Source organism: Glandiceps talaboti, chromosome 6 (assembly GCF_964340395.1).
Source record: "Glandiceps talaboti chromosome 6, keGlaTala1.1, whole genome shotgun sequence".
Classification (NCBI taxonomy): Eukaryota; Metazoa; Hemichordata; class Enteropneusta; family Spengelidae; genus Glandiceps; species Glandiceps talaboti.
The window spans coordinates 1607501-1620627 of record NC_135554.1 but is presented as its reverse complement, the minus strand read 5'-3'; the positions used below and the strand labels follow the sequence as shown (position 1 = coordinate 1620627).

General features: G+C 36.2%; 1 protein-coding gene across 1 annotated transcript in view; it reads left to right on the top strand.

Moving 5' to 3' along the window:
• The window catches only part of LOC144436450 (guanine nucleotide exchange factor subunit RIC1-like), a 169032-nt gene that overhangs the window by 89550 nt on the left and 66355 nt on the right, over positions 1 to 13127 (top strand). The window contains exons 21-22 of the mRNA XM_078125248.1: positions 1358 to 1454; positions 12034 to 12158. Coding sequence (XP_077981374.1) covers positions 1358 to 1454; positions 12034 to 12158 — 222 coding nt within the window. The remainder of the gene's footprint in view (positions 1 to 1357; positions 1455 to 12033; positions 12159 to 13127) is intronic.

Below are 13127 nucleotides of genomic sequence, written 5' to 3'. Positions count from 1 at the left end.
GGAATCTCTATTTGGTTATCTGTGTATTATAACATTGGCCATGATATAGTTAATTAATTGGAATCTCTATTTGGTTATCTGTGTATTATAACATTGGCCATGATATAGTTAATTAATTGGAATCTCTATTTGGTTATCTGTGTATTATAACATTGGCCATGATATAGTTATTAATTGGAATCTCTATTTTGTTATCTGTGTATTTTAACATTGGCATGATATAGTTAATTAATTGGAATCTCTATTTGGTTATCTGTGTATTATAACATTGGCCATGATATAGTTAATTAATTGGATTCTCTATTTGGTTATCTGTGTATTATAACATTGGCCATGATATAGTTAATTAATTGGAATCTCTATTTGGTTATCTGTGTATTATAACATTAGCATGATATAGTTAATTAATTGGAATCTCTATTTTGTTATCTGTGTATTTTAACATTAGCATGATATAGTTAATTAATTGGAATCTCTATTTGGTTATCTGTGTATTATAACATTGGCCATGATATAGTTAATTAATTGGAACCTCTATTTGGTTATCTGTGTATTATAACATTGGCCATGATATAGTTAATTAATTGGAATCTCTATTTGGTTATCTGTGTATTATAACATTGGCCATGATATAGTTAATTAATTGGAATCTCTATTTGGTTATCTGTGTATTATAACATTGGCCATGATATAGTTAATTAATTGGAATCTCTATTTGGTTATCTGTGTATTATAACATTGGCCATGATATAGTTAATTAATTGGAATCTCTATTTGGTTATCTGTGTATTATAACATTGGCCATGATATAGTTAATTAATTGGAATCTCTATTTGGTTATCTGTGTATTGTAACATTGGCCATGATATAGTTAATTAATTGGAATCTCTATTTGGTTATCTGTGTATTGTAACATTGGCCATGATATAGTTAATTAATTGGAATCTCTATTTGGTTATCTGTGTATTATAACATTGGCCATGATATAGTTAATTAATTGGAATCTCTATTTGGTTATCTGTGTATTATAACATTGGCCATGATATAGTTAATTAATTGGAATCTCTATTTGGTTATCTGTGTATTATAACATTGGCCATGATATAGTTAATTAATTGGAATCTCTATTTGGTTATCTGTGTATTATAACATTGGCCATGATATAGTTAATTAATTGGAATCTCTATTTGGTTATCTGTGTATTGTAACATTGGCCATGATATAGTTAATTAATTGGAATCTCTATTTGGTTATCTGTGTATTATGTATTATGACATTGGCCATGATATAGTTAATTAATTGAAATCTCAGTTTCATTACCTGTGTCTTATAACATTTTTACATTTTCATATTTCAGGTGTGGTTACCTCTATTTCCTACAAAAGAAGACAAACCACACAGTTTTCTTGCCAAGAGAATTATGCTTCCCTTCAAACTGCAGATTTACCCACTTGGTGAGTCTATTAGTATTACTTCCTGTCATTTCTTGCTACAAAGGGTTAGTAGACTTGTGTTGTAAGCCTTAAAGGCCAAGGTCCACTATATAAAGAGGATTATGGGTAATGTATGCATATGCGGGAAATTCAAACTGCTGTAAGGAGCACTGGCTTTGCCCTCATGTCTTCATCCAATTTTGCACTGAAAAAGTTTCACATGGCTCTCATATTTCATATATACTGTTTGTAGATATATAGTGATGCAACATGAGTAGAAATAACTGATTTTAACTAAGTTTGGTAGCCAATATAGCAGGTTTACCCTCAAACTGACCCAAAATTTGTTTCAAATTTGTCTAGTAAAAAACGTTGGCCAGTTGTCAATTAGGCTTACAAGTTACACAAAGCATGATAAGACACTGTGAATGGTGCAAATAAACAACGTGCGAAATGCCAAATACCGAATGCAAACAATACAAGCGAACAAAAGAGTCTGTGTGCACTCTGTTAGCCCGATATTTTGCCTAAAATCAAGCTCACATGTGTGAACGGTACGTGAAAATGATACATTGTTACTGAAATAGAATGACATAAAATGAAACCAAAATGTTTCTCAGTTTGATCGATGTACGTTCTGGGTTGCTACACTCCTTAGTAAAATCACAATTTCATACAACTTTTTGTGCGCGCAACAAGTGTTTTCTGTCAAGTATACGTAGTTGTGTCGTTGACGTACCTATACATAGGCAGTGATGTAGATAATAGCCGGTTACCTACCGGTCACAATGCCCAGCTATAACTTATAACCACAACAGTTTAGTTGTGGGACCGGCTAAGGAAAGTACTAAAACCTGACGACCATTGAAAAAAATTCTAAGGTCGGAAAATTAAATACGAGTTTCCCAAAAGTACTAATAGCAAGTAAAATACCCAAAGTGTAAAAAAAAGAAATAAATTCATAATTATTTGGAAAACATTTGAGGATTACGCGGTAAATTAAAACAAGACTGGCCACGCTATTGCTAGCGAAAGCCTTCGAACTACTTTCATAGGGACCGGACGTTGAAGGAAGCGTGAAGCGAAGTGTGAGGTCAATGTGACGTCTCATCATGTATGATGCAACAACACGACGTTTACGTAGAGTATAATTAAATGTTTTCTAAACTTCAGTGGAAAGAAAATTTGTCGATCGGACACTGACTTTTAAAATTCTTAAAACATCTGAGAAAAATGAAGAGAGGAAGCAAAATGTAGCACTGACAGACAAGATAGACGTACGGTACGTGTACAGGAGGCGAGGCACACCATGTGGTGCAAACTGGACAATGATCGTGCGTGTCACGTATATGGCATCAGATGTAATACATGTAGCTAACCAAATATTCTTGGAATGCAGCCTTTCTTGTAACAAGTATTGGAAATTGTCAGAAACCTGAGGATTTTATGACTGAATGTATTTCGATCAAGAATTCCCATACTTTCAGTTAAATTTTCTGATGACCCCAAAGCAAGACATGTTTGAAACATTTAGTGCGACATTTGATACTGATAAACGAGTGATATAATTCATAAACAAATCTAACGTTGGCAACTCTTTTATTTCTGTAATGATCATCAAATTTCAAGGACAACTGTCTATGTTGTACACATAGATCATACATCACTGCCTAGTCTAGTTCCTATACCTGTTGACTGTTCTCTACGATCTCTAGCTCTGTGCATGTTGTGGAGATGAACGTAACGCGAACTAACAAGACTACAAGTACAATCATGGAGGCATCATAAATATTTGTTTCATTCAAATTTGAAAGTTGAGAAATTGTATTAAATTCTTTCCAGTTTTCTCAAAAATCGTTTCCATATGTTTTGGCACTATCCAGCAATAATCCTCGTCATGTAAATGACATCGACTGACATCGTAGTCAAACATACGCACGGAGACAGAGCGGAGACCAAACAAGAGTCCGTACTCACCCCATCACGCGTGCACGACGTATGCATTTATGAAATAGCTGGGTGGTACTCGTACACATCGGGATAACTCGGAGAAGCACATGTTTGTGATTTTCTTGACTGTTTCCTGAGACATTGGGTTTGGAAATACAAGATTAATCAATCATAAAACAGCCATAACAGATACTTTCAAAGAATTAGAACACAGAAGGAAAATAACGGGAACATCAATGACATTTCTACCAAACTCGAGATCGCATGTAGCTAGCTACCGAGTGTACAGTATTGGAAGTGCAAAGCTTAGTCCACTCTGACCCGTGCGATACTTGTGAAGTTAATGTTGAAGTTTTCACGATTATGCTGTCAAAACACGACCTACATGTAATCTGTAAAAAAAAATTCTCATCTATCTAACGATTTTGGTGTGGTAACGATCGACCAAATGCCGACGCCAGTGTGTACGTGTGCAACTGTAATCTAGTACCTTGTACAAATGATACAAGTAAGTAAGTTTGTTCGTACCCAAGAATTTCAGTTTACAATTTCAATGATACAAATTGACACTGTGTAATAGTGTTTGGATCGTGTTAGAACAGGTCCCTCAAAATATAATTTTTCTGGTTATAATTTGTATGTATAAGTTTATAGAAATACGTGTTTCACCCAGACTGGGTGTCTGGCCGTACGTACGCACCGGAAACAAACGTAGCAGAAACACTGCCACTAGACTTGAAAAAAAATATAACAAGGGACTCTTCGGATAAGGCAAGAACTACATGTAACCAATATGTGTGAACAGCCACTAATATGTTGATAAACTACCTGGGTCGGATTTACCAAATGCTCCTCCCAGATAAACAAACGTATTACGTTGCACATGCGCAAACCTACTTCCATAGCGTGGGCACATAGCCTGTTTGGACCTTGGCCTTTAAAAGAAGTAATGCCGATAGTGTGTTTTCAGTAAAGCTATAGTCTTGTGGTTAGACCCAGCAGTGTTCTCCTCAGTCTTTCTTAAATGGGCCCTAATAAATATTGCAACCACCCCATTAAAACTGCTGTCTTCCATTTAAATTTACATACCAGCCGCTCAGAACTTTGATGTGTTCAGCCTGTGTTCGTTCGGAGACAGCCCACAGCCCATTGTATTACAAGGAGACACTTACATACATGCTAACCAGCGTTACTTTTGAAACAGTAGAAGGGAAATTTTAATTATATACACTGTTGGCCAACAACTACAACTGGTGCTAATTTTGACTTGTTAGCCCTAACACAAGGTGTGACTCAAAATAATAAATGTAGTTTATACCTACAAGCCAACAGGATTGCATAATGGCAAGATAAACATACGTATTCAGTGTCCTTCATTTTGTACAGTACACGTCCATTTCTACCCCAAGAACCACCAAATGAATGTAACAGGCTAATATACCTGGATAAAGTGACGATATTATTTCCGATCATCAGTTCTCAGTTCAATTTTACTCTGAAAACACTTTTAGTTTGTAGTTTGATATCATACATCATGAAATGTTGAACGACTGGCAAAGATGTATTTTCCAATATGGCGGCTAATGACCTCACTAACTATCACACACACAGGCTCATAGTAAGTCTCATGTTTCACAAGATTTAGGACAGAAGCGATTCCTGCATCTAAATATATACAAAGTTTAAACAAACTTAAATTAAGGATTTTGCTTTGATTTCACCAAGGCGTTGAAGTTCTGGGCTGGAATTAGAAACAGCAAGATTGAAGTGTCTGTACAATCATCTCAGTAGGAAGAATGTTGAAAGTAGTCTGTATTTGTAGAAATAGTCAATGACCTCTTGAGTTTAATATATTTGTAATTTTTTGACTACTAAAAGACTACTAAAAGACACCCCGTTACCACCATTAACTTGCACTGTAATCTTCACACCCCATTACCACCATTAACTTGAATTGTAATCTTCACACCCCGTTACCACCATTAACTTGCACTGTAATCTTCACACCCCATTACCACCATTAACTTGAATTGTAATCTTCACACCCCATTACCACCATTAACTTGCACTGTAATCTTCACACCCCGTTACCACCATTAACTTGCACTGTATTCTTCACACCCCATTACCACCATTAACTTGCACTGTAATCTTCACACCCCATTACCACCATTAACTTGCACTGTAATCTTCACACCCCATTACCACCATTAACTTGCACTGTAATCTTCACACCCCGTTACCACCATTAACTTGCCTGTAATCTTCACACCCCATTACCACCATTAACTTGCACTATAATCTTCACACCCCATTACCACCATTAACTTGCACTGTAATCTTCACACCCCATTACCACCATTAGGGTGGCCCTTTTTATTTTTCTGTTTCTCATCTCCCGACCGACCCTAATTTGCAGCTCCGACATCAGAAAAAAAAAAGTTTTTTTATTTCCGACCGACCCCTGAGCACAGCAAAATTGTAAGGTTGCCCATGGCGTCTTAGGCCAGTTCTGCCGAGGCCACGACCTTGCGACATTGACCCCCTAAAATTACAAATGAAGCAATAATTTTCCCACCTTGCGTCGCTTTGGCGCATTCATTTTACGGCAGACATCAACATTATCTAAGTCCACGGCCGGACCAGGCCAGGCTCTGACTCGACGTGAATCCCACAAGAAGTACTATACTGACTGCGTAAGGGAAAGTTTTGTTGACATAATATAAGATACAGTGACAACGCGCAGTTCTATTGTTAACATAAAAAATGCCACAAAAAGATCAACTTAATCTACAAATTAAAACATTAGAGGGATTAGATGAGACGTCGAAATAGACGTCTCTCGTCACATGTTTTGTCTACTGTCACTGTCGTGACCTCTGACCTAATCACTGACGTGTGCGAAACACTGAACTTGCTACCGGAACATCTATCTGCCATGCCACAGCTCAGAAGCCTTCGTGAACCAAATTTATGGGACAGGTTGTGATTTTCATTTGTTGATGGGTTAAATTAAATGAGTACATGTGTATTTTGATTCCGAAAAAGCTGTGTTAGGGGATCGTGTTGCATGATGTTGACAGTGCTAGTGACACATTTTATGTGAATGTTGGGCACTGAATCAATGCGTAATCACTGGCATGGCATGGCCACTATAGACGGCCGATGCATGTGCGCCCGGTCAGATATGAAGAACGAACTTGTTGTGCAAATCAGAAAAAAATTAATGTAATATTTACAGAGCATCCCAACTTTGACTTTGTTGATAGTTTTAGTTAAAGATTCAAGTTCTGAGTTTCAAGGACACCTAATGTCAGCTTTCCGTATCATTGCAAGTTTACGGTACGTAACTATGCTGTCATTTGATATAGCAGGACCAAATCATGATACACAGCCAGTAACGGTTAATTAATAAAAAATAAATTATTTTAAAGCTTGTTTGACTATTATTTGTAAGTTTTTCGTTCACATTTGGTACTTTTTAAAGTCAGGGATTTTTTTCTTCAAAATGTCATGAATTTGAAGAGGGAATGATACTTGAACACAGCAGTGTACTAACAATTTTAAAAATGAAACAAGTGGTTACAAGTTTAGGATTTCTCAAAGTTTTTATTCAATCATATGTTCACTGTGACTTATTTTGAAGTTGTTCATTGTCTCCTTGTCTGAAAAAAGGGAATTATAAATTTTAGCACTGCTATTCATTGATATTCAGATTAAAAATTGTGACTACCTGGCTGTCCAATCTTTCTAAACAATATATCATTCATATATATATATATATATATATATATATATATATATATATATATATATATATATATATATATATATATATATATATATATATATATATATATATATATATTAAAATTACATAATCTTAATTGCCTTCTTTTTCTAAGGTGTAATGTGTAGTACACAATTTTCAAAAAATAGCTTACTGGAACTGTTATTATGAATGGATTTTTTTTATGTAGTTAGGTAATGGTCTATACGTAATGGAATATCTCAGACCACAGTATCTCTATAGTGGTCTGAGATAATTTATATGAATATTTCATAGACAATAATGACCCCACTCCCTGTCAAATGACACCACTTTTTGGAACCAAGGGGCCTGTGTCCCCACTTGTTGGAAACCTTGGCAGAACACCGCCGTCTAACACCCCCCCCCCCCCTCACCCACCCACCCACCCACCCACCCACCCAACCCCTTTGTTACGTCAGAGCAGCATGTGTCTTTCATCATGGCAGAAGCCGTTGACGTTTGATGAGGGACAGGGCTCAAAATTAATACTGTCACGGGGTACATTTTGCTGCAATGTAATAATAGCTCAGAATATTTCCATCATTTTCAAAATTATGCTTAAAATTGGTAAAAGTCATACTGCATTTCTAATTTCTTGACCAGTTTTTAGCTTTAAATCAGTTGTATTATCAGGGAAATGACCGACTCCATAGCGTTTCATGACCCATGACATGCATGACCTTTGAAGACATTCCGATGTTTACATTATTACTTTTAATTACTTTTAAACAGTAAATCCCAAAGGGGTTCTGAGTTCTAGAAATGTTTACATGTTATCTGGTGGATTATAATTCATCTAGCACACTGATGACAATCACGTAAGTGTTTCAAAAAGTTACATACTAAAGTTCAAATTGGATAACTTGAAAACATTGTTAGCGATGGCAATGCCACTTTGATTAATAGGACGAATGTATTAGTACTCCTGATAAAATCACACAATAGTTCATGGCTACAGATATACACCCATCAGGATGATAAGTATTTAATCATCTTCTTACAAAGTTGTTCTACAGACTTGTCAACCTTGCTAAAATGAAGGAAAGAGACTTGTAACAAGGAATTCAATAAAGAGAAGAGAAATGAAGTTGTATAGAGACTAACAGGACAGAAAGGACAGAGAATAGAACTGAAAAAATACATTTTTTTTTCTTGCCCCCCTTTTTTTTTATTTCGCCCGCCCGCCCCGCCTGACTATTCCATTGGAGATGAGAAACAAAAAAAAAAAAACCTCACCCTTAACTTGCACTGTAATCTTCACACCCCATTACCACCATTAACTTGCACTGTAATCTTCACACCCCGTTACCACCATTAACTTGCCTGTAATCTTCACACCCCATTACCACCATTAACTTGCACTATAATCTTCACACCCCATTACCACCATTAACTTGCACTGTAATCTTCACACCCTGTTACCACCATTAACTTGCACTGTAATCTTCACACCCCATTACCACCATTAACTTTCACTGTAATCTTCACACCCCATTACCACCATTAACTTGCACTATAATCTTCACACCCCGTTACCACCATTAACTTGCACTGTAATCTTCACACCCCATTACCACCATTAACTTGCACTATAATCTTCACACCCTGTTACCACCATTAACTTGCACTGTAATCTTCACACCCCATTACCACCATTAACTTGCACTGTAATCTTCACACCCCATTACCACCATTAACTTGCACTGTAATCTTCACACCCTGTTACCACCATTAACTTGCACTGTAATCTTCACACCCCATTACCACCATTAACTTGCACTATAATCTTCATACCCCATTACCACCATTAACTTTCACTGTAATCTTCACACCCCATTACCACCATTAACTTGCACTGTATTCTTCACACCCTGTTACCACCATTAACTTGCACTATAATCTTCACACCCTGTTACCACCATTAACTTGCACTGTAATCTTCACACCCTGTTACCACCATTAACTTGCACTGTAATCTTCACACCCCATTACCACCATTAACTTGCACTGTATTCTTCACACCCTGTTACCACCATTAACTTGCACTGTAATCTTCACACCCCATTACCACCATTAACTTGCACTGTATTCTTCACACCCTGTTACCACCATTAACTTGCACTGTAATCTTCACACCCCATTACCACCATTAACTTGCACTGTAATCTTCACACCCCATTACCACCATTAACTTGCACTGTAATCTTCACACCTCGTTACCACCATTAACTTGCACTATAATCTTCACACCCCATTACCACCATTAACTTGCACTGTAATCTTCACACCCTGTTACCACCATTAACTTGCACTGTAATCTTCACACCCCATTACCACCATTAACTTGCACTATAATCTTCACACCCCATTACCACCACTAACTTGCACTATAATCTTCACACCCCATTACCACCATTAACTTGCACTATAATCTTCACACCCTGTTACCACCATTAACTTGCACTGTAATCTTCACACCTCGTTACCACCATTAACTTTCACTGTAATCTTCACACCCTGTTACCACCATTAACTTGCACTATAATCTTCACACCCCGTTACCACCATTAACTTTCACTGTAATCTTCACACCCCATTACAACCATTAACTTGCACTGTAATCTTCACACCCCATTACAACCATTAACTTGCACATAACTGAAAGGGTTATATTGGAGAAATGAACATATTAACACCTTTCCAAACTTCTTTTTACAGCTGACACAATTAGGAATTTACACTTGAACAATTCTAGTACTGAATGATAGTTATTATGATTGGGAAGTGTTACTGTACAAGCTAAGCTTTCCCTGGCATATGATGTTAAGACTAATTTTGCATTGTATCAGTAAATATGAATTAAAACTGAACATATATACTTATTCTTAAAGAATAACTACTCTGGTATGGTTCTGTGCTACTATTACAGTCCTTAATGATCAAGTTCACATGAGATTGAGAATAGCATTTAAACTTTGGCAAAGCATAAATAACAGCAGCCATGTTTGGTTGATTTCAGGAAAGCATTTGATCTCGTAAATCACAACATCATGCTTCAGAAATTGAAAGTTTATGGCTGTTCTGAGACAACGATGGGATTCTTTGAATCTTATCTCAGTATTAGATCTCAGTTAGTCTTGTTCAATGGTATACCCTCATAATAAGTCTTACCCATTTAATGTAAGTGTCCCTCAAGGATCCATTTTAGGACCCCTGTTGTTTTTACTGTTCATTAATGACCTTCTTCTTGGCTCTGATATGTATATGTATGCTGATGATACAGCAGCACAGGTAATAAGTCCTGACACACAACTTATTGAGACCAATTTAAATAATGTCATGAATTCTATTATGAATTGGTGTGATGACAACAAAATGTGTATAAATTCCCAAAAGACCAAAGTTATGCTCATTTGATCTTCACAGAGAAAGTTAAGACAAGGTAAAGGTATTAAAATTATGTGTGGACATGACCAACTGAAATGCGTGTCACAAGATACACTATTGGGCATAACCATTGATTGGGAAAAACAGATTAGCTCTTTGACTAGGAAGGTAGCTTTTAAGCTTTTACATTTCAAACGGATAAAACCATTTTTAACAATGAAAAGTAGATTGACTTTTTATAATTGTTTTATCTTACCACATTTCGATTATTGTTCAACTGTATTGGGCAATTGCACTTTCTACTGTTCTTTTAAATCAAATAGAAAGACTGTAAAAACATGTAGCAAGAACTCTGACAGACTCTGCTTATAATACACCGAGTGCACCTCTTTTAAATCATTTGAAGTGGCTTACTTTTAGCCAAAAAGTTGCTTATTATCAGTCAGTTTTAATGTATAAAGTATTAAATAATTTAGCACCAGACTATCTAAATATATTCAAACCTGTTGAGAGTGTACATAGTTATCGTACAAGATCAACATCTCGGAATGATTTGTACATACCTAAACATTTTAAGAAAAGTTTTGTTTTTAATGGAGTTAAAATCTGGAATAGTCTCCTGAAGGACCTTAGAACATCTATTAGTTTGAATTCTTTTACAATGAAATGTAAATCTCACTTTTTATATCAAATGTAATTGTTCTGATGTGCTACCCTGATGTGTCAGTCATTATTATTAGTATCATTATTTTATTATACCCGCTTCTTAATTTGTCATCATTTATTTTTCTATATATGTTAATATATTGTAAATTTCCCTTACTCGACATTGTGGTAGAAGAGCCTTTGGCTCAACAATTTATTGAGTTTACATAAAGTCAAACAAACAAACAAACAAAGATATAGGTGTATGTAAAAAAAAATTGTTTTTTTAAGTATACTCATCTCTGGACATTTAGTTTGAGATAATTGTAGCTTCCCCGAGAAAAATAATCGTTATTGTTTGAAATAATATTGTTATATTGTTATGCAAATCATGTGAATAAATTATGCAAATGAGACATCCTGCAATCAGAACAATCCGTGGAGATATATGTTTGTTTGCATGTATGTGTGTATATGTATGTTTGTACGTACGTATGTGTGTATATGTATGTATGTACGTATGTATGTATGTATGTATGTATGTATGTACGTATGTATGTATGTATGTATGTATGTACGTACGTACGTATGTATGTATGTACTACGTATGTGTGTGTGTGTGTGTGTGTGTGTGTGTGTGTGTGTGTATGTACGTATGTATGTATGTATGTATGTATGTATGTATGTATGTATGTATGTACGTGTGTGTGTGTGTGTGTGTGTGTGTGTGTGTGTGTGTGTGTGTGTGTATGTACGTATGTATGTTGAAATTTGCATGTCCTTCTAACATGTCACTCTGTATTTCAGCTGTACTGTTTGCTGATGCTGTAGTATTAGGGGCTGCCAATGATGTGCTGACCTGTGACCCCACATCTCCCTGTGGTAGCTTGGCTTGTCAGCAGGGATTGCCTTTCTGCATTATGGAAAGAACAGTAAGTAGATGTTGTTAGTGTTCTACACAGGGACAATCAAAGTTTTTGTTGTTTGTATTTGTGTTATTTATGTCTTTAAAAAAAGAAGGAAAAAAAAGTGAATGTGGTCTTTTTGGTAAACACCTTCTGAAAGTTGGTCAGTGTTTCCGTTATTCTAGTGTCTATTTTGTATACATTGCCCCTACCTATATCACTCAGTGCATACATTGCCCCTACCTATATCACTCAGTGCATACATTGCCCCTACCTATATCACTCAGTGCATACATTACCCCTACCTATATCACTCAGTGCATACATTGCCCCAACCTATATCAGTACATACATTACCCCTACCTATATCAGTGCATACATTACCCCTACCTATATCATTCAGTGCATACATTACCCCTACCTATATCAGTGCATACATTACCCCTACCTATATCAGTGCATACATTACCCCTACCTATATCATTCAGTGCATACATTGCCCCTACCTATATCAGTGCATACATTGCCCATACCTATATCAGTGCATACATTGCCCCTACCTATATCAGTGCATACATTGCCCCTACCTATATCAGTGCATACATTACCCCTACCTATATCAGTGCATACATTGCCCCTACCTATATCAGTGCATACATTACCCCTACCTATATCATTCAGTGCATACATTGCCCCAACCTATATCAGTGCATACATTACCCCTACCTATATCAGTGCATACATTACCCCTACCTATATCATTCAGTGCATACATTGCCCCAACCTATATCAGTGCATACATTACCCCTACCTATATCAGTGCATACATTACCCCTACCTATATCAGTGCATACATTGCCCCAACCTATATCAGTGCATACATTACCCCTACCTATATCAGTGCATACATTACCCCTACCTATATCAGTGCATACATTACCCCTACCTATATCAGTGCATACATTGCCCCTACCTATATCAGTGCATACATTGCCC